Here is a 22,615-nt window from a genome sequence, read left to right on the forward strand (position 1 = left end):
CTCATCGAAGTCAGGGAAAGTACATGCGTTCACATTACTCAATTTACATGTGTTTGAAATGCCACAACATATTCTGAACACAGATAACATCCGGCCGGCTTGACTTACGACCACCCGTACTTACGACCACGACCGCCAGACCCTATTTTTTAAATTTCGGGATCGCAGCGACGAGCAGGCAGTGTCGGGCCGACGACCGGCGTCGGGGGCTGCCGCCGCCGCCTCTTTGAGACAGTTCGTTCTGCTTCGGGGCGAGGGTCGGCGCGGAGAGCGGGGTAAGGGCAACCGGTATAACACTGGCAACCCAGACACACCCGGAATGTAATTAAAAGATAAGGTGACCCAATCACGAGAAAACAGCAATGAGCACAAGGAATAAAGTAACATAACCCTACTACCCAATCACACCATGGAGGAAAAGGATTATTCACCCGCAATTTGTACTACTTTGAAGCTGACCAACGTTTCGCTCCTCATCCGAAGAGCTTTGTCGGCGAACTAAAGTTGTGCTGGGAACTCTGACCTTATATCCCTAATGGACAGACATGATTACCTCTAATGTGCTATCCTTGGCTCTGATTGCCTCATCAGCTCTGGTATCACCTTATTAGCATGATTAAGCCTATGTGGTAACAACCAAAGAAGTCTGCTGTAAGCACGGTCTAAATTAAGCCAGCTCTTCGGATGAGGAGTGAAATGTCCGAAACTTTCTAAGAAGTACAGATGACCTTTTTCTGGATGGACCACTACTGTATGACTGAGAGCTTACACAGATGAACACAGACTTGTTTCAATATAGTGGTATTAGCATGAATATTATTCGATGAGAAGGTTTCTTCAGCCGTCATCTGTACAAAAGTGAAGGTTTCGGACGTTTCGCCTCCTATCCAAGAGGCTTCGTCAGCGAACTAAAGTCTGACTGGTCGTATCTTTCTGACATTTGTTGAATGACCACTGAGAGTACCCACAGTTAGTGAGTGCTCTCCTGATTCATACAATAGCCATACAATTCATACAATAGCCTGCTTAGGCAAAACAGATTAGGCAACTTTCGTTATGCTGATGAGGGTCGTTATGCTGATGAGGTGATACCGGGGGGAGTGGGGGTAATAGGCCAGTCGTTAGTCAGGAATGTAGGAACAATCAGTGGGGCCACAGGGAGGGGTCCCCTGCCCCCCCCCCCCCCCAACCTGAGAGTAGGGACCTATCATAGCTGTGTCCGGCGCCACCATGTCTGGACATTAGGGATATATAAATGGGGCCGATACGACCAGTCAGACTTTAGTTCGCTGCCGAAGCCTCTTGGATAGGAGGCGAAACGTCCGAAACCTTCACTTTTGTACAGATGACGGCTGAAGAAACCTTCTCATCGATGGACCACTCCTGTACGACTGAGAGCTTACACAGACATGAATATTATTTCACAAATCTAGATACTTGTTCAGTCCAGATGCATGGGTGTCATTTTAGCAAGTTACTGACCAATTTCAAGTGTTCAAAATGGCCTGTTTTTGTTGTTGCAATAATTCCACTTTACCACCTCATCTATTGCACCCAATACTTTTGCACAGTGCTCCATCGCAAACAGTGACCTCACGATATCTCAATACACCATTGCAAAGACATCATTTATCCTCACAACATAACAATGGACTAATTACAGTACCCTCTGGGGTTCCATTATTCGCCCAATGTGTTTTTAATTGACCTATCTGACATTATCCTTATTTGTATCCTTCTGGTTGCTGACCTGAATTAATTTGTTTCAGCGATTACGGTATAGCAATTTCTAAATGGTGGACGTGCTGTGATGAGGAATTAAGTGTTGAGAAACACTGCATTCTGCTGCTAAGAAATGTTCCCTTAGTCCGAAAACAAATCAAAACCTTAAAGGACAACCAACGCCATTTTTTGGGTTCCGAAATGACATCAAAAAAACATTTTATAGCACCTACAATACCGAAAACACGCAGGCTGATATTTTTAGTCAAATGAAAAATACCAATAAAAATGACTTAAAGTGTCCCAAAACTACTTCAAAATGACCTAAGAAAGTTTCAGTTTCAGAAGGTCCCGCCCCCTTGTTCGTGACATCACGCCAAGACGTCTTGCCTTGCTCGAGAATCAAAACAATGGCTTCAGATTCGGAGAAGATGCTTTCTTGTTACTCATCCAGTTATGAATATGATTCAAATAGTTCTGAAGAGGAAAGCATAATTGTTTGCAATCGATTAAAGAAGTCCTTCCGTATCAATTTGAGCCGTCAGGACTCCAATGTAGTGTCCCAGAAAATCGACAAGATGGCGCCCAAGCTCCGTTGGAAATGGGCTGATTTGTCTGCTGGGAATTTGTGTCAACTAGTTTCAAATAGTAGTCATGGTGCAACACAACAATTCACCATCGCGTTATTTATGTGTTTTCCTTCTAATTTCGCCATCAACACGGATCAACATGAAGTTTTCAGACCAAACAAAGTACCCAAAAGGCATTGTGTGTCGCTTTCTCGGTCAATGACGATAACTACCGTGACGTCACCAACTCAAAAACAAGACCTGAATATACAGCGCGAGTCTTAAAACGTAATATATAGCTATATGCGGTGGAATCTTCTTAAAATACGCTCAATAGAAGTCATTTGAAGTGATTTTACAAATTATGGACAACCGACTTATGGACAACTTGTCCGGAGGCGTCGGTTGTCCTTTAAATTTACACATTGGAGGCCTCACAGATTGTCGGAAGGCACAGTAGATGAAACCAAAGGGCCAGTGTATTACTTATGTCACTTTCAAATACAGTGGTACCTCGGTTCTCAACCATAATCCGTTCCAGAACCCTGTTCGAAAACCGATTTGTTCGAACACCGAAACCATTTTTTCCATTACAAATAATGTAAATCGTTTTAATCCGTTCCAACACACTGAATGTTTACCTTTTTAGTACAGTATTTTATACATTATTTTATGCATGATATTGCACATTAAAATGCTGACCAACACATAAAAAGTAATGTATATCTCAGAATGTGTTAAGCAAAATGGCAAAGGCACAAATAACAAACATAAATGTAACCCAGGCTAATTGTACGTTCGTAAAGAAAATAATTATGAATAGGATTTTTTTTACCTTTGTGGTGGTCAGCAGAAGGCGCAGGTGGACAGAGGAAGGAAATTTAGTCCCCTTACATAAAAACTTCGGGGAGCTCTTCTGTCTGAGGGGTGCTCACACGTTCAAATCTCTTTGCTACGGATGATTCGGCTACAGGATGTTCTTTTCTCATGAAATATCTATCCAATGACACTTGCTGTCACTCCCACAGTCACATCACTAGATTTCACAGCCTCCTTATTCTTTAATATCGTACTGATCGTAGATTTCGCCATGCTGTATCCCCTCGCCAGATCAGACACTCGCACACCTCCTTCATATTTTTCGATTATTTCTTTCTTAAATGCAATAGTTGTACACACTACTTTTCTTTTTTCACTTGTAGCAGCACTTACTTTCTTTGGAGGCATGATGATTAGGAGCTAAAACTCTACGTACACCTGTATTATACGCGAGAGCAAAACGCAGCACGTCCGCTGGCGACAACAGTTGGTCACGAACAGATCGATACACCCGAACATCTCGAATGTTTTGTTCGAACTGTGAGTCGTTCGAAAACCAAGGTACCACTGTACACTGGGCCAAATTGTACAGAATCACGAGTGGGCTAGTTTTGACCCACACGTCATATGTTTAATGTATTTACTTTTGGGATATGCTAAATTGACATAGTTTCATTGTTCAACAAATAATTCAGCAATATTTAGCTTGTGCGGCCTAAAAACACATTTGACCCTGACATGATTTGAACACGCAACCTTCTGATCTGGAGTCAGACGCGCTACCGTTGCGCCACAGAGTCTTACGCTAACATTCCCGTCCATTGTGCATCATACAGTATTACAGTTCTTATTCCAAACATTGATAACATGAAAATAGTACTACTTTGGGAACTCAAGGTTTCCTGACAGGTAGAATGAAAATGAAAATAAAGATTATACACGAGTTTCATTCGACTCAAATTACTACACATTTTTTAGTCCTCACCACCTCTGGCTGTGATTTAACTCCCTGCTATGATTTAACTCCCTGTCATTGTCATTCGGATGGGCAGGTGGACGTGTGGTTTGCGTGTTGACCTGACATTACAGAGTCTGATCCTGGCTCCGGCCTTCTTTTGTGCAGTTTGCATGTTCTCTGTCTGGGTTTTTTTTGTAGTACTGTACTCTAAAGTAGTAGTACTACTAGTACTATAGTGTAGTTTATATAGTCGCACTTCCTCATTTAAAGAACAACCGACGTCACTTTTTTGTTTCTATACTGACATTAGAAAAACGTTTTATAGCATCTAAAATACCCAAAACACGCAGCATTATATTTTTATTCAAATGCAAAACACCAATAAAAATGACTTAAACTGTCTAAAAACTACTTCAAATTGAATCCGGAAGTGGCCAGTTTCAGAAAGTCCCGCCCCCTTGTTCGTGACGTCACGCCAGGACATCTTGCCTTGCTCGAGAATCAAAACAATGGCTTCAGATTCGGAGAAGATGCTTTCTTGTTCCTCATCCAGTTATGAATATGATTCAAACAGTTCTGAAGAGGAAAGCATACATGTTTGCAATCGATTAAAGAATTTATTCTGTGTCATTTTGAGGCGTCTGGACAGAAATGTAGCACCAGAAGATGGCGCCAGAGCTCCGTGGAAATGGGCTGATTTGTCTCCTGGGAATTTGTGTCAGCGAATATCAAATAGTAGTCTTGGTGCAACACACAACGATTCACAATCGCGTTATTTATGTGTTTTCCTTCTAATTTTGTTTTCAGACCAAACAAAGTACCGCAAAATGCATTGTGTGTCATTTCCCGGTCAGGGACGTTCCTTCCGTGACGTGACGTCAGGAATCGTCACCAAGTCAAAAACAAGACTTCCTGAATATTCATATAAGTATAGTCTTATAACGTAAAATATAGCTATATGCGGTGGAATCTTTGTAAAATACGCTCAGTAGAAGTCATTTGAAGGCGTCGGTTGTCCTTTAAACAGCTGTTAAACTGCTGTTGCAGCAATATAATTAAGAGAAATCTGCAAAAAATTGAGCTGCGAATTGGGCATTTTCAGAAAGTCCCGCCCCCAGTTCGTGACGTCACGCCAAGACGTCTTGCATTGCTGTAGAATCAAAACAAAGGCTTCAGATTCGGAGAATATGCTTTCTTGTTTCACATCCAGTTATGAATATGATTCAAATAGTTCTGAAGAGGAAAGCATACATGTTTGCAATTGATTAAAGAAGTCCTTCCGTGTCATTTTGAGGCATCTTGACTGCAATGTAGCGTCCCAGAAAAGAGGCAGAAAATGGCGACCAAGCTCCCTGTGAGGAATTAATCAGCCCGTTTCCACAGGCTGATAAATACCTTATATGGAGCTTGGTCGCCCTCTTCTGGCTCTTTTTGGTGCAACATGTCGTTTTCAGACCAAACAAGCACAGCAAAACGCATTGACGTGATGGAATGACTGCGACAATGTGTCCTTTTTTTCGGTCAGGGACGTTCCTTCAGTGACATCACGTACGGACTCGTCACCAACTCAAAAACCAGACTTCCGGAATATTCAGCGCGAGTCTTAAAACTTAAAATGTGCGGTGGAATCTTTGTAAAATACGCTCAGTAGAAGTCATTTGAAGCCATTTTACAAAGTATGGACACAACTTGTCCGGAGACGTCGGTTGTCCTTTGAGGAAGCCAAGAGGATTTGAGTGGTGTTTTCGGATTTGCTGAGATTAGTCAAAAGCAAATTTTCTGTTGGAATCTGAGGTGTATATATCTCTCATTTTATGGTCGCAAAATAATTTGGTCAAGAACAGACGCGTTTGAAAAACCAAGGTCTGACTGTACTTATTTCACTCTCAAAAACACACGGCAATGTTGTATGAAACTATGAGAAGGCCGGTTTTGAGCAGAGCCTGTACATTTCAACTCTCTGCCTTTGGGATCTACAGAATTGATACCTTTGCATTGCTCAACAAGTAATTCTGCACATTTTAGTTTTTGCCGCCCACAAAACAGCGCGGACCTTGACGTGAATTGTACTTGCAACTTTTGGATCTGGAGTCAGACGCACTACCATTGCGCCACAAAGTCTCATCTGAATATCTGTGACCCTTCATATTTCATTTATTAAGCAAGAGGTTTGCTCCCATGTAAAATAATATATCTGGACATTGGAGGTTTCTCAAGATGAGAAAAAAATACAAATAAATGTAATTAATTATTTTTATTTGAATGAAGCTTGAGTTTATTTTTTTTAGTCAGAACCGCCTCAACTGTGAAAAGATGTTTGATGTGTCTGCTTTGTAAGACCCACTAATTTGCATTGTTTAATGCATTGTTCCGCAAGTACCTCACACAACCCTAAATTAGACATGACTCTGACGTGATTTGAACACGCAACCTTCTGATCTGGAGTCAGACGCGCTACCATTGCGCCACAGAGTCACATGATAGGGATAGATGCAGAATACATTATATCTCAATTATTTGTCCAAAGATTTGCTTCCATGAAAATACTGCACTGGACTGTGGCAGTTTATTTGTGGGTATAAAGAACATGCAAACAAATCTAATCTTTGGTTTGGATTTGAACCTTTTTTTTTCTCTTGACCGATTTTAATGTGACCATAATCTCAATCCCTATCATAGAATAATAATAAAATAAAGCTGACTTTGACTTTGACTTTGATAGATAAGACAAGCGTCGTGGGGTTCAGTCTTTGGATAAGGGCTATAATAGGCTATGTGAAGAAACAGTTATTTTGTATCATCATTTTGTGCAATGCTATAATATTATTTATGAAGATAAATGATGCTGGATGTTGAGCGGATCTGGCAACCCAGCCACAACGCTACATCCGGTCCTTTGACAGCGATCAAAGTCACAGACTTCCTGTACAATGCTGAGAGAAGCTGTTGCTTTCTGCACTCCAGCAAATAAACATCCTACTTGTATGATCTAAACAAGTAGGAACATCTTGAGTCTTTATTCTCCCAAATGCATCGCAAACACGCACATCTCAACAGGTTATGAGCCACAATACATGATATTGACAGTGGGCCAGTTTAAACAGGAGCCCATATGTTTGACATGTCTGCTTTTGGTATCCGCTGAATTAGTACAGTTTCATTGTTCACAAGTAATTCTGCAACGTTTAGCTTGTGTGGCCTACAAAATATTGCTGACCCTGATGTGATTTGAATACACAACTTTCTGATGTGGAACTGATGCACTACCATTTCTCCACAGAGTCTCACACCAATAACATGGTTTGTTGTACTGTATACCATACAGTATTACAGTTCTTATTCCAAACCCAGAGAACATGGAAATGCTGCTCTGGGCACTGAAGGTTTCCTAACGGGTAGAATGAAAATGGAAAAAACTATGATACACGATTTTGATTGTACTCAAATTAATACATATTTTTTTCGTCCTCACCACTTCTGTCCATAATTTCACTCCCTATAATTGAAATAGAATGGGCAGGTGGTTAGCACGTTGACCTGACCTCACAGGCATTGGGGTCTGATCTTGGTCCGGGGTTCGTGTGGTTTATTTTCTCAGAGTACTCTGGATTTCTCACATTGACACTCAATTTTCACTCAGCGTGTGTGAGAGCACAGATGGTTATTCATCTCTGTGTGCCCTGCGATTGGCTGGCAACTGATTCAGGGTGTCTACTGTCTAACGCGGCACCAGAGGGAGTACAGGGAAGCCAGCTTGCTACTCATCATGGAGACATGGCTATCGGCAATCACTCCGGACACTCACACTGAGTTGGATGGCTTCCAACTTGTACGGGCGGACAGAAATGAAGGCAGCGGTAAGCAGAAAGGAGGCGGGATTGCTGTGTTTGTGAATGACAAGTGGTGCAACCCTGGGCACATCACGGTGAAGGAAAAACTCCGGCCGCATTACCTGCCACGGGAATTCTCACACGTCATAGCCGTGACGACGTACCTTCCCCCTACGGCAAATGGCGGCGCTGCCTCCGATGCCCTCATGACTGTTGTAAATGTAGGGGGTTAGAAACGACCTCTGTTATTGTATGTTAGTCGATTAGACTACCAAGTCAGGAGAGGGCGCTACGCGCCTGTGAATGGAACAGAGGAAGGCGATGTAGGCTCAGATCACGCATGCGCAGTTGTCATAAATGCCGTTGTGTGAAGCTGATTAACACAGTTGTCTCGTGTCGTCTTTCCTCGTCGTTCACAGGTATTCAAAATAATAAGTGTTAGACATTCTCAAGATGTTAAAGTAATTGGGGACTTATTGGGCGATGCTAGATATGAAACCTTGTTTTGTGGCTTTGATGAATATTTTGTGGCTTTGATGAATTTGGATTTTTGGATGTCAATTGTAGTTCCCAGTACAACACACACGAGCGGGCAGACGTGCATAAGCATGTGCGAATGTGGAGGATATATACAATGTATAGATGTTGAATGTATAGATCTACACATGAATGTATTCTGATATTGAAATTGCTGAATTGATGTTTTGATGAGTAAATGGATAAATGCCGTTGTGTGAAGCTGATTAACACGGTTGTCTCGTGTCGTCTTTCCTCGTCGTTCACAGTGCTACCTGCCTGTGAAGCGTTTTGGACCGACCCAGGTATCCCCTAGGCCGGAGGCCGGTTACATAAACAAGCTGCAAACCCAGTCCCCCAACGCCTTGTTCATCATATATGTGTGTAACAGAGTTGTGCACTTAGATTATTAAATTATGAAGGAAGTGACGCAACGGCGCACAGTGTGGCACCATGTCCCGCCCATAGTTTCCAGAACAATCTCGAGGAGATTCAGGTTAATCACAAGACGAAACCCATGCGACTTCACCCATCCCTTCTGCCATACTGATGATGGTGATCATCTAATCATTTGAATCAAGTGTGATGTAACAAGGAGACTTTGAAAACATGCAGCAAAGTGGCCGTCCAGGACCGCATTGTGATAACGCTGTGCTAAATAAACCGAGTTGCATTGTTAAACATAAAGTCAGCAAATGTTACTTGGAAAAAAAAAGGAACTGACCCTGACGTGATTTGAACACGCAACCTTCTGATCTGGAGTCAGACGCGCTACCGTTGCGCCACAGAGTCACACCAACGCAGAATCCGTTTTGCTTTTATATAGTCATCAACATGCAAAACGTATAGTATTTAGTCCTCACCGTCTTTCTTATATGTCCATAATTTTACTCTCTATCATTGAGGTGGTGACATATATCATAGTTTTGAATAATTGTACGTACATAAATGGGATAAGACACGCGTGCTCAGGAAGTCAGCCCGAAATACGACAATGATGTGTTCCGATGTGTCGCGGTGCAATTGTGTCAAATCACCACCCGAACCTCTTTTGCTGACCGTGGTCCCTGGCGTCGTGGAACATAACTTGTACCAATGATTCAAAAGGGATCATGGCAAATATTTTCCCTTGAAATAAGGCTCCCTAAGTAAAATTTTAATTCGTTAAAGTCTGTAGTCAACGTTCAAGAATGTTTTACTACCACCTTCTGGACAAAAGTATATTTGGAACTTTGAGTGTCAGTGAAAATGTAATTTTACATGAGAATAATAACCAGTTCAGTGCGGACCCTCCGACTATCCGAAGACAGATGGGTTAGATTGGATTGGATTTATTAGTCTCACAGTGGAGAAATTTACATTTCACAGCAGCAAAGTGATGAAAGGAATGAAAGTAGAAAAACAAAATACATGAGCTGCTGGAAAGGCAGCCACTCTCGCGGCGCCATCTTGAAGTCAAAAGAACAAAAAAACTAAACAAATAATATGATAGCACAAAGACAATATGATAAAACAAAGACACAGAGCCATTCATTCTTCAGGACTTGCTGTACCCTCTTTGTGATGACATGAAGCAGTTCTAGATGAACGAGGAGAGGATCAAAGCATCTTTCCACCAGTGGATCAGGGACATCATGGTGGAACGTGCACATCGACTACAAGCTAAATGTTGAAAGCAAGCACGCAGCTGTAGCATCCATTGACGAAAAGATTGTCTCACATATTTGGCTCCAGTAAAAAAAAAAATATATATATATATATATATATATATATATATATATATATATATATATATATATATATATATATATATATATATATATATATATATATATATATATATATATATATATAAATAGACACACACATAGAGTACTCTATGTTGAGCATGTTTAAAAGAATATAAATAAAAAATTGATATATTGTAGATATTTTTTTACATTAGTAATTCATTTGACACTTCATTTTACCTTATTTTTGGTAGTAAATTAATTTAAGGAACAAAAAACCTGAGGAGCCATTTGGGAGCCGAAAGAACCGTCCGGTTCTTTTTGGTGAGCTGAGCCAAAAGAACCGGCTCTCTAAATAGAGCTGGAATTCACATCACTACTTGTGAGGATAAGAGGATAAAAAAATACATGCATAGAAAGTCAATTACTCCCAAATTATGATGCCAGATAGATTGACATATTTTATTATCCTTGCTGTCACTGCCTTTTATCGAGCATCTTCATCTTTATTAAGTTCATAGAGTTGCTTGTTCTGTAGCCGCAAGGGGACACAATCCAGTGTCTTATTGTGCTGGTCCCAAGCCTGGATAAATACATTTTTTATTATTTATATATATTATGTATAAGATTCTTAACTTGTCCACTGACTGAATTAATATTTTATCCCACATATTTCACCAAGAATCTTTTTGTTCTGCAATTTATAAACGATAAGAGCAACAGGTTTTATTTTAAAACACTTTTTATTTAAAACAGAGCTCTTTTAGTCAAAAAGACCGAATCCCATGTCATCATCGGATTCTTCAGACTCTTCCTTCTTCTCCTCCTTCTTTTCTACAGCTGGAAAAGTAAAACAAAGAAATGGTTGAGTCTTGATAAACTGGCCAGAGAGCTAACATGTCAAGTAGAAAGCAAATGCTTATTTGATGCTAACCTGCAGCAGGTGCAGAAGCTCCGCCTGAACTAGCAGCTGCAGAGGTGGCCACTGCCACAGCACCGCCAGCTGGCATACTGGCTAGTTTGGACATACCTTGAGGATACAAGAAAAGAATGAAAATTGAAGGTGTCGATAATTTTAGCAGAGTGGTCAGTGTCATGAGGCTAGAGGGGGAAATCAAACAAATAATAATTGTTGAAGGTGACGAACATTCAATGTTTGACTCCCTTTTGGTCTATTGCACTATAACTTGAATCGAGAGCGACAGTAGGGCTGCAGAAATGAAATATTTGGGGTTTCAAATAGCCTACCGTGTGTATCTGTCTATCCGTTTTTTTTTTTTTTTTTTTTTTTTGCTTGGTTCAAGCTTTTAGACAAAGCTCTCCTCATAGATGTTGGTCTAGGAGAAGAAGTGTAGTCAGAAGCCCATTATTGATTTCGATGGCTAAAAATTGTCTCTTTCTTTAAAAGAGATCAGTAGGAATGGCCACTGTGTCGGGCTATCAAGCATCCAAGATCTTGCTTTTGCGGAAGCAATTCGAGCATGTCAACTTGAATGACGCTTGTTAAGGTCTGAACCACAAATTGAAATTACAATACAATCAATACATCATGAATTGTCATATGTGATGCCATAATTACAATGTTTTGTTCAAGGTTCAAAAAATTATTCTTGACATAATATGACAGAACTAGTTATCCGTCTCCAGCAGTTGCTGTTTGCTGTGTAGGTAATGTGGTTAGTTATATACAGTAGATGGTTTCATAAAATTCAGTGATAACTACAATGAGGCCAACGACAAAAAAGAGTTTGACACCCCTGCTCAGTCAGACAGAAACAGCAAGATGCATGCCCATTTTGGCTTATAATAGGCGAACTCCGTAAACAAAACTGCAAACAGGTGATAAGGAAAACTTTCAATAGTGTGTTTTAGCACGTTTAATATGCTTTGTTGAGTTTAAATGTGTGAAAAGCCTTGACAAGAAGTAAAACAAAACAAAAAATATGTTACAATATCAAATCATTGGCACCGCCCTACCCACTCTCGAGGACTTGCACACTGCAAGAATCCAAACTAGGGCGCGGAAAATCCTACTGGACCCTCCGCACCCTGCCCACCACCTTTTCCAGCTACTCCCCTCAGGCAGGCGCTACCGATCCATGCACACCAAATCCAGCAGACATTTAAACAGCTTCTTCCCCCAAGCCATTAACTCTTTGAACTCTTTCAACAGTAGCCAAAATGGAACTGTATAGTGCCACTTAGCAGTTTTTTTGACGACGATACTAGTGCAGCGTGTTCTACCGGAAACAAATTCCTTGTGTGTCCTACATACTTGGCAATAAAGATGATTCTGATTCTGATATTACAAATGTTCATTTAAAGGACAATCGACGTCACTTTTTTGTTTCCTAACTGACATCAGAAGAACGTTTTATAGTATCTAAAATACCCAAAACACGCAGTATGATATTTTTACTCAAATGCAAAACACCAATAAAAATGACTTAAAGTGTCCAAGATCTGCAAAAAATTGAGCTGCGAATTGGGCATTTTCAGAAAGTCCCGCCCCCAGTTTCTGACGTCACGCCAAGACGTCTTGCATTGCTCGAGAATCAAAACAATGGCTTCAGATTCGGAGAAGATGCTTTCTTGTTACACATCCAGTTATGAATATGATTCAAATACAGTAAAGTCTCGTTATATCGATATTCAAGGGAGTCCGAAAAAATATCGATATAACCGGGACTATCGATATATCCGACCCTGTTTGCATGTAATTTTCTCTGTGCGTGCATAGAAATAGTATCGATATAACCGGGATTATCGATATATCCGATATCGATATAACGAGACTTTACTGTAGTTGTGAAGATGAAAGCATACATGTTTGCAATCGATTAAAGAATTTATTCCGTGCCATTTTGAGGCAACATTGGGGGGAAATGTATCACCAAAAAAGAGGCAGAAAATGGCGACCGAGCTCCGTGTGAGGAATTAATCAGCCCGTTTCCACAGGCTGATAAATTCCTTACATGGAGCTTTGTCGCCCTCTTCTGCCTCTTTTTGGTGCAACACGTTTTCAGACCAAACAAGTACAGCAAAATGCATTGACGTGATGGAAGGACTGCTACAATGTGTCCTTTTTTCAGTCAGGGGTGTTCCTTCAGTGACGTAGGGTGAGGACTTGTCACCAATTTAAAAACAAGACTTTCGGAATATTCAGCGCGAGTCTTAAAACGTAAAATATAGCTATATGCGGTGGAATCTTTGTAAAACACGCTCAGAAGTCATTTGAAGCCATTTTACAAATTATGGACACAACTTGTCCAGAGACGTCGGTTGTCCTTTAATTTGGATGTCTGGAATTTACAATAAGGAATTCACTGTACAATGGCTGCCTTCAGCTTGTGAACTACATCAAAATATAGCAATGTTTTCCTCGCTGAATATTGGACAATTTATGACTTGCCATGCAAAAAGTGACATGAAACAATGACACTCACCAGCAGCAATTACATCATTCACTTTCTTGCCTTTAAGCTCAGTGAGGACCTGTTAAAGGTGAATGGCATTTGTGAAGGTCACTCAAATATAATTAAAAAATGCATGAAGGAAGCTTTAAAACACCAGTACAGGTACCTTTTCCAAACGGGTGTCATCGGCCTCAATGCCAACACTTTCCAGGATCTTCTTGATGTGTTTAGCATCTGGATTATCATTGCCGCCAAGGGCAGATAACATGTAAGCAGCTACGTAACGCATTCTGTAAGAAATTATTTGAAGAAATATTGTGATCATAGTAACATGTAAAGAAACTAGGATTAGCGTCCTTTGAAAGGCGCTTGAAAAATATGGTATTATTATTATTATTGGATTTGCCTTTATTAGTCTCACAGTGGAGAAATTTACATTTCACAGCAGCAAAGGTATTATTATTATTATTATAAGTATTCTTATTTTAATTTAAGTGTATTATCGGATGAATTATTTATAATGTCTTTGTTTATGATACTGTTGTAGCGTGTTCTATCAAAGACAAATTCCATGCGTTTTCCACATACTTGGCCAATGGAGATGATTCTGATGAGCTTGAACATAATTATAGCAGTTTTTTTTACGTAACCTTTATTTACGACAGGAAGAAGAGATTTTGTTTTAAAATAATGATCAATTCTTTAATAGTTAAGTCAAACAAATCTGCCTGCTTATAATTAACAACTGTCGTAAAAGGTAAATAAAATGTCACCCGGCGGGATTCTAACCAGTGACACGAGACACCTTGGCGGAGGCGGCAGTACCCACAACACCACTAACTGGAACAGGGTCAAAGACGCATAATTTGAATTGTATGAGTAGTCTCTACAGAAATCGCAACAAAACGCAACGTAACCACTGGGAATATGGGAGCTCTTCGCTGTCGATTATTTTTTCCCCATCAAGTCAACTGAGGCAATGAAATGTTTAATTATTCGTACAGTTTGTACATATATGTTTTGCATATAAGAGACAATTTGTTGAAACGAGTTACTCAAACTGGCTGTTCATGTGTCGCATATCATGCGGTGGTACCGCTAATACCACGAACAAGTTTTAAACATTCATTTCAACAAAACAGCTTCTAATCGACCAGATCTTTGTAATCGTATATTTAATGTGTCACGTGTTTCACTTGACCACTTATTAAAAGAACAAAAAAACGTATTTAAAAGACCACTCACTTGAGCAAGAAAATCGAACGCGTGCTCAATGCTTGGTTAGCACAGAAGGAAAGGAAATTGCGTCGCATTCCCAAAAGGAGGCGGAATCATTTCTTCTTCGTTTTGTGTTTAGCTTTGGTTTCAGCGACATCTGCTGTAAAATCATACCACTCGCATTAAGCGTCCTGGGCTTTTTGGTGGTGTTGTTCTTATATCAAACAATAAAATCCACGTGACAGATCTGTTTTCCCCGAGATGGTGAACGGGAGATTGAATTTGAAGCTTTAATTATAATGTATGCTCGTTGTACTAAGTTCATCCTGTCTACTTGATATCTAATTTAAAGCAGATTCTTTACTTACAGACAGTGTATTACAGGTGTTCAAATACCTGACATGTTTCGGCGTGTACTTCTGCCTTCGTCAGAGTGGCTTGCTGTGCAAAACTGCATGTTTTTGATTTTATCTTATGAAAACACTGTCACAGGGGTCGAGAAGAAGGGGCAACCAACCACGTGGGATTGTGAACAAATTAAATGGAGAAAAAAAGAAAACTGTCAGCTAAACACACAGGCATTGCATGTTGGAAGAAGAGTACAAACCACACCATTCAAGATTAAATCTCTTATTTATTTCCCTTTCACGTTATGACTACATTTTACATTTCACATGAACACAACATAGGAAAGAAGAAAAAACACAAACACCATCTACAGATAAACACCCTTTACAAGCACAATTAAAATATTTCAAAAGCTTCACATGCTGTGCGTTTACTCTTGGAATCAAAGACCAGTTGAGATCTGAGAAGGTAACACTGACTTGGGCCCGTTTGTTTCCAGAGTACCGACATCCAATTTGCTGCCTGAATGCACTCAGCACAGGCAGACTCACTTTGCCCCCAGATTTGATTTCATTAGCAAAAACACTTAGAAAATCTGAGAAAAATATCAAAAGAAAGCTATTATAAAAATATTCTATTGAGCACCGCAAAGGGGAGATTGGGAAAATGGCTAGATTTGAGTTGTATGCACAATGATACACACATGATAGACAGTGACATTCTGCGTGTTAAAATGTGTGAGCAGGATATCCAACATGCTGCTGTGGGATAAAACTATACAGTACAATCAAAACTATTTTTTTAATATTCCACCATCTACAGTATGTACACAGAACGGTGTGACACCAAAACAAAACAAGAAGACTAGCTTAAAAAAAGGTAGCGGCGTAGCCCCTGGAACTCTCAAACTGTATGTATTGTTACTGAAATATATTTCACTGTGCCGATTGAATGAATGCTTCATATTCAACTTTGCACAGCCTTATAAACATTCTCGATGGACATTCTACATGAAAAAAACTGTTTTGCAGCAATTAGGGACAAGTATCCCCCATTTTTTAAAAATACTTTGCATAGATTGATGTGTACATTTCAATTTTGTTTTCGCTCGTGGGCCGGACTTTCAAACTTATTTTGACAGCTTTTCAAATAAGCGTCATGGAGAAATCAGAATCATATGTAACATCATTCAAATAGTTACAATCATTTTCTTTCACTTGACAAACAAGGCAGTGCTGTACTTTGAAATTATGATCTTGTTTCCTATTCTGTATGGAATAAAACAACTGTTGGTTGAACGGGTATATACACTCAGTCGTCAAAGTAGAGCTGAGACTTCCTTTTTGAAAACAATCACTGGCACATGACATTACATGTCATGAAGGTATTATCGGAGAATTACACAAAAAGGACAGTTGTTGCATTTGCACACAGTGTATGGCAGACATGGATTATTCAGTGGGTGGTAAAAATTCGAAAGGTAAAAATTATAGAAAGAATTTTTGGTGGGTTTTGGTGTTGTGACATTCTCAATGGATGCCATTCTATCCATGCAGGTTTTCTATTATGCAACCACTGCAATACAAAATACAATCCCGAATCTGTTGCCTTGGTTACGGAGATGGCTATAGTGTTCAGCACTGTAACCATGAACAATTTGAATATTTAATTGATGTAGAAACTAATTACATGTATAATTTTGTGTAGATCAATTCAAACTATGTGTGAGTAGGCTAGAATGTTCTTGAGTTGGAATATAAGAAAGATACCAGAACAGATGGCCTGAAGGCTGGAGTAGGAGAGCCATAAGAACTGGCGTCGACATGAAACAACCCTACTGGGGATAGTTATTCTGCTGTCGACGCTTTGCCGACCTCATTTTCTCAAAACGTGACTCCATCTCTTCGAGGACTTTGGGGGTGTACCTCACTACCAGCTTCACTGTGCCCTGAGCTGCTTTAAGTAGTTCCACCGCTTTCTCATGGTGTTCACCTTCCACACTCTGGAGGGGGAAAAAAAGAACAACTTAACTGCTGGGCTGCATGCTAGATTTGATTTCATTTGCAAAAACACTGAAAATCAGAGAAAAATATCAAAAGAAAGCTATTATAAAAATATATTCTATTGAGCACCCCAAAAGGGAGATTGGGAAAATGGCTAGAGTTGAGTTGTATTCACAACATTTTGTGACGACATCAGATGATAGACAGTGACATTCTGCGTGTTAAAATGTGTGAGCAGGATATCCAACATGCTGCTGTGGGATAAAAGTATACAGTCCAATCAAATCAAGTATTTTTTAATATTCCACCATCTACAGTACGTACACGGAACGGTGTGACATCAAAACAAAACAAGAAGACCATGCTCCACATTACAATTTTGACAGAATAAAGGTGCAATAATATTGCTTGATCAAAAATCATTTTGACCTCATTCAGTATTCTAACATTTGCCATTCAGAATCAGGTTTCTGCAGGATAGCATTACGAGCTATTCCATCCCAAATACAGTGTTGTGAAAAAGCATTTGCCCCCGTCCTTATTTATTTATTTATTTATTTATTTATTAAAGCCATATGGGATGGATGGATAGACAGATAGATTTGTAGATTTATAGATGTGTAAGATCAGAGCATTGTCATCAAATGGTGAGAATAGTTTTTGCTTTTTTTGAATGTTGCTGTGCCGATGACCATTTTGTGTTTGGGAACCTTTTACTGAGCGAGTTGCTTGTTCTGTAGCCACAAAGGGACAAAAGTCTTCTTGTGCCGGTCCCAAGCCCGGATAAATACAGAGGGTTGTGTCAGGAAAGGCATCCGACGTAAAAGCTTGGCCAAAACAAACATGCGTATCAAACCTCTAAAGATGGAGGGCACTGATTTGCTGTGGCGACTCCTTGTAGGAAAACGCCGAAAGGAAAAGAAGGTTAAAGCCAAATGATGGCAAGGACACATCACCTGTACAAGTTAGTGAGGTGTTGGAAAAAGCATTTTATAGCACAGAGCAAAAGAAAAAGTGAGAGATGGTACAATGTATCTTTATTGAGTAAAGTTGTATTCAACTGTTTGACTTTTGTGCGGGGAGTGTGGGTACAGTTTCAACTCGGTGTGGATGTAATCTGTATGCAGAATGTGCCCTGTGACCACACATATCAGCTGAGATGGGCTCAAAGAACTCTGTTGTGGTTTTGTTCTCTTCACCAAAAGTGTGAATGCTGCATAGACCAAAGACAGGCCACCATTAAAACAATGAAAGCAGATTACGATATTTTTTGTGCATATTTTTAGGTCTTTGTATGCACGCAGAAAAAAAAACGAACCTTTCGTGTGAGAAAAACGTTTCTGAAAATTTTGGATGAGGTCATGTCATCTACAAAGTCAAACGACAAAATAAGCCATTGCATATATGCATGCCATTTTCAACAATAAAGTCACCCAGCAGTTCTTGCGTTAAAAGGTTCTGAAGGAAGGAATTGGTCCATGTTTTTGAGCCAAAATGTCAAAATCCGGCTGACTGCAGCTACCAAACCCCTGTTTTCCCGTTGACCTACAATTTGAGATTTTGTGTGCTGCCATCATTATCAACAAATACATTCATTGAAATCAAAATTTGCTTGTTTGAACTCACTGTGATTTGGAACGAGCTGTTCCTCATTAACATTGACAAGGCGGCCTTTTAGAGATCCAAAATATGGGCTACATGTAAGGACGCATCACAGGCTAACCACAGTAACGGTTAAAGAATTGTTGTAGTCGAACAAATGTGACGTATTACACAAAAAAAGCTGAGAAAAGAAGAGGACTTACCACCCCGTTGACAGAGAGAAGTTGATCACCTCTCTTCAGGCCACCGTGTCGGTCGGCGATGCCTCCTGGGATGATCCTTGAGATGTAAATTGGAGAGTTTTGCTCCTTCCCACCCATTATGTTGAACCCCAAGCCTTCTTCTGTTTTGGGAAGTTCCACCACTCGTGGATGAGAATGCCCCTCACTTGCTGCAAATGCTGCCACTGTTGCCTATAGGATGAGAGTTTCTCTGTTAATACTTGAAATTCATTGTCAAAGTCAAAGTCAGCTTTATTGTCAAATATGCTAATATGCATGACATACAGCACAGATGAAATTACTGTCCTCTTGAACCCAGCATGCAAGGTACTTATAATTACTTAACAAACATAAACATGAAAACGCCAATTCGCCGGGAGAGGGGAGCCGCTGCGTGTTCACGCGCCGCCATCTTGGGGAAAATTTTTTTGAAAAAATAACAAATATGACAACACAAAGACACAGAGTCATTCATTCTTTGTACCACTGCAACTGGGTGCTTGTACCTTTGCTGTAGCATTTGCTCGGACTTCAGGACTGCTGTTAATGTCCACTGTCTCGTACACATGCTCATAAACCTGTAGAAACAAATTTTGCAAAAGATCAAAACCTGCAGCGTCTATTTTAGTACACATAGTAGAATTTCCCATGAAAAACAATAAGAAGTTGTTCAAACAACCCTTTTTGTCACGAAATGAAACGTCAAATCATCGCGCACTATGCCATACTTTTTACAAGACAGATCTTATGAAAGGCACCTTCGATTGGTTGTTGTACCTTTAAGATCCTTTAGAATGCAAAAAGCTACTTAAATAATCATCTGTATAAGTAATACAGTACCGGTTTTATGACGGAAACTGTTTGTATGTCAAACAAACAAACCAAAAAAAAAAACGTTTCAGTTCCCATGGAAAATTTGGTCACTGAAACTAGTGTCACAAAACAGATTATGTTCACGTCAAGCGGTTACATGGTAACCAATACGATGAGGTGAACTGTCAGCAAGTGAACTGAAACCAAAGCAAATTAATTATTTAAAACAAATACATTGCAAGTAGGGATGCCCCAGTCCCACTCTTCAGGTATCCAAGTTTCAGGCGATGGTTTTAAGTATCTGCTACAAGAGAGTCCAGATCTGACAGCTTGGCAATGCAGTAAAAAATAATTTTGAATGAATAAACAAATGAACGAATGAATGAATGAATGTGTGCATTTAAATTTCTGTTTTCAAATCGTTCTTCTCTCCTTGTTGCCTCAAATAAAATGTATTTTCGGCTGCAGGCTAAAGGTGGATGTGCCAGGCACATTGTGCCTGCATGTTATTGGGCCTGTCATCATAACAGATTTCTCACTATTGTCTCCAGAACAAATATTTTCAGATGTATTTTGTATTAATTAACCCTAACCCTGTATGTATTCAGATGTATTTTTCAAAAAAACTTTCGCAATACGGTTTCATTATTTATGTCAGTGGTTGAGTGATTACATTACAACAAAAATTAGATTTGATTACATTTATTCGTCTCACAATGGAGAAATTCACAATTCACAGCAGCAAAGTTATGAGAGAGGAAAGGAAAAAGAAGTAGAAGAAAATAACTGAAGAACATCCCTTCCAAGTGTTTTAAAATATGTTTCTGACTAAATTGAGAGTCGACAAGTTATTTAAGAAAATTATTTATAGGTTTTTATATTTTGGTGTGCAGGTCGGCCATGAGATTTTTGTCATGAAAAAAAGGTAAGTAGCCTGAACATAGGTTGTATTCCATCTGACCTTATTAATACTCATAAATAAAAGCACAAACAGACGAAATGCACATCGGAGGTGTTCAGAAACTTTCTAACATGGCACTAGCATTGGAGAGATCTCGACTCAGTTATTGTACCACTCAAAATGGATAGTTGGTGACCACCACCAAGTGTCTGAAGGATCCTGGTAAGCAACAGAATTGCGTAAAAAGAGAACTGCAGAATGCTATTGTGAGCCAAGAGCATCCACTACCATTAGAGCTGCTTGCCTATTTGCATTACTGACTCCTACATCTCATTAAGAAATTGAAGCGAACTTAACTGAACCGTTTATAAACTGGTTTCAAAAACTGCTCCATCCTTAATGTGAATGCATCCGTTTGAATGCCCACACTTACACAGCGGCTGACAGGAGAGGGAGAGAATCAATGCAACTGAATGTTGATGATGTATATAAACAAATATACATGTAAATTATTATGTATAGGGTCATAAAAAAGCTATTGTTACAGTCCTAATCACTGTGATCGGCCTGAACTAGTGATCAACGTGATCGGTTCAGAACAGCTCTAACTGAAGGTATCTTACTTCTCTGACAGCATTGCAAAATTCACTTTGTAAGACCCTTTGCAGGGCCTGCAGCTTCTGAGGAGGAACCTCCCCTGTTCTCTGAAGCTTGTCAAGCAGTTCAATGGCACGGTTAATGTCTGTCAAAAAACAAAACACCACAATCAAAATAAAGGCAGTGTTTGAATACTGACACAAGGATCTCAAAAATTGAGTGGAAAATCACCAAGTATAGCAAAAATTATTCAACTCAAAGTACGTAGCTTAGTTGCTTTGCTTCTCTGTGTAATAATAAACAGATGACATATGTAAACAAAACATTGGGAGGGGTTAGTTTTGTATTTGCCTCCAAAACGCATTCAAGATTATCTTGTATAGTAAATAACACGTTAATATTCATGTGGCTAAATTGAATAACGTCTGGCTGAATTTTACCAAAAGTCTAAAAAAAAACGTATGTACACCGCAGCGAATGCTAACGAAGGCTAATGTCTGCTTTTCATGGCTAGCAAATCGGATGAGGCGCACTTCTTACAATTCATCCGGACCATCTTTATTTTTTTAATACCGCACAAAACCAAAATAGGGAATGTAAACGTCATGCCATCGCAACTAAATAGTAGTTTCATTCCTTGCTTGTTAGCAACGAATCATACGATCTACCACTGCAGGCGGCGTTTCTTTTACAATTGAAGCAGTAGTCGGGGCTTCCAAATAGAATGGAAACGAATTGCTAACACAATCCTAGAATTTCTACAGAATTTTGACATGTTTTAAGCAATTGCGATTGTATTTAGCTAACGCTAGTTTTAGGTAAGACGTTCCCATCAATACAAACATTTCTATGCCAGCTCACCGAACCAATTAATTTCACCTCTTTCCAGACGTACAGGTTCCCCAAGCGACGCCATTTTCCTGCTGGACGCAGTTTTATGTCACGCGGATATTACGTCGAATGGCAGCGAAGGGAAACTCAAATTAGTAATCCTCGCTGACTTTACGTGATAAATCAGATTAGCTCAATTAGCAGGCTAGGCTATCGGATAGTGTCATGGTGCGTTCACGCAGCGCTGGGAATTTTGGCTTCCATTACGAAAAAGCACACCGTTTTTGAAGTGACAGTAGTAATTATGGCGATCTTGCATTACATTAAACGACGTGATGTGAACTCTGTTACAGACTTACCCTGACTTTTCACTAACTTCTCTTCGAGAAGTAAGATGATTTCACCGTTTGTGGGAGTAGCAATGTCGACAACAGAACGTTTTCACACTTGCCATGGATAGTGTAAATTAGGGGTGTCTTGCATGTTTTCCAAGTACGTTATCCCTTTTGCAAAACACTTGA

General features: G+C 39.7%; 2 protein-coding genes and 3 non-coding genes across 6 annotated transcripts; all 5 read right to left on the reverse strand.

Annotated features, from left to right (window-relative positions):
* Positions 1-3,838: 3,838 nt before the first annotated feature.
* Positions 3,839-3,910, reverse strand: trnaw-cca (transfer RNA tryptophan (anticodon CCA)). Its single transcript has one exon. It is a non-coding gene; the product is annotated as a tRNA-Trp (tRNA).
* Positions 3,911-6,471: 2,561 nt separating this feature from the next.
* Positions 6,472-6,543, reverse strand: trnaw-cca (transfer RNA tryptophan (anticodon CCA)). The gene has a single exon. It is a non-coding gene; the product is annotated as a tRNA-Trp (tRNA).
* A 2,591-nt stretch (positions 6,544-9,134) lies between these two features.
* On the reverse strand, positions 9,135-9,206 carry trnaw-cca (transfer RNA tryptophan (anticodon CCA)). Its single transcript has one exon. It is a non-coding gene; the product is annotated as a tRNA-Trp (tRNA).
* A 1,662-nt stretch (positions 9,207-10,868) lies between these two features.
* LOC148900337 (large ribosomal subunit protein P2-like) lies at positions 10,869-14,883 on the reverse strand. Its single transcript, XM_088991967.1, has 5 exons — positions 14,806-14,883; positions 13,727-13,850; positions 13,591-13,639; positions 11,079-11,174; positions 10,869-10,984 (listed from the first exon to the last, which is right to left on the reverse strand). Exons 1-5 carry the CDS (start codon positions 14,871-14,873, stop codon positions 10,908-10,910), a joined length of 414 nt encoding a protein of 137 aa, XP_088848093.1. The 5' UTR covers positions 14,874-14,883; the 3' UTR covers positions 10,869-10,907.
* Positions 14,884-15,392: 509 nt separating this feature from the next.
* lin7c (lin-7 homolog C (C. elegans)) lies at positions 15,393-22,323 on the reverse strand. Of its 2 annotated transcripts, none has more exons than XM_088991965.1 (5): positions 22,125-22,323; positions 21,290-21,408; positions 19,459-19,530; positions 18,935-19,144; positions 15,393-17,128 (listed from the first exon to the last, which is right to left on the reverse strand). In XM_088991965.1, the coding sequence occupies exons 1-5, from the start codon at positions 22,177-22,179 to the stop codon at positions 16,961-16,963; spliced, it is 624 nt and encodes a 207-aa protein (XP_088848091.1). In that variant the 5' UTR covers positions 22,180-22,323; the 3' UTR covers positions 15,393-16,960. The 2 variants fall into 2 exon arrangements, with proteins under 2 accessions (XP_088848091.1, XP_088848092.1); XM_088991966.1 differs by having other exon boundaries at positions 22,143-22,322.
* Between the last annotated feature and the right edge of the window lie 292 nt (positions 22,324-22,615).

Source organism: Hippocampus bargibanti, linkage group LG03 (assembly GCF_051943395.1).
Source record: "Hippocampus bargibanti isolate YZ-2025 linkage group LG03, ASM5194339v1, whole genome shotgun sequence".
Taxonomy (NCBI): Eukaryota; Metazoa; Chordata; class Actinopteri; order Syngnathiformes; family Syngnathidae; genus Hippocampus; species Hippocampus bargibanti.

What these genes read in the sequence shown, in the direction of transcription:
- lin7c (XM_088991965.1), bottom strand. Translation starts at nt 22,179, where the DNA reads ATGGCGTCGCTTGGGGAACCTGTACGTCTGGAAAGAGGTGAAATTAAT. An exon ending in TTTGCAATGCTGTCAGAGAA is followed by an intron (nt 19,531 to 21,289) that starts GTAAGATACCTT and finishes TTGTTTCTACAG; the next exon opens with GTTTATGAGCATGTGTACGA. An exon ending in GAGCAAATGCTACAGCAAAG is followed by an intron (nt 19,145 to 19,458) that starts GTACAAGCACCC and finishes CTCATCCTATAG; the next exon opens with GCAACAGTGGCAGCATTTGC.
- LOC148900337 (XM_088991967.1), bottom strand. Translation starts at nt 14,873, where the DNA reads ATGCGACGCAATTTCCTTTCCTTCTGTGCTAACCAAGCATTGAGCACG. An exon ending in ATGACACCCGTTTGGAAAAG is followed by an intron (nt 13,640 to 13,726) that starts GTACCTGTACTG and finishes CACCTTTAACAG; the next exon opens with GTCCTCACTGAGCTTAAAGG. An exon ending in AGCTTCTGCACCTGCTGCAG is followed by an intron (nt 10,985 to 11,078) that starts GTTAGCATCAAA and finishes TTACTTTTCCAG; the next exon opens with CTGTAGAAAAGAAGGAGGAG.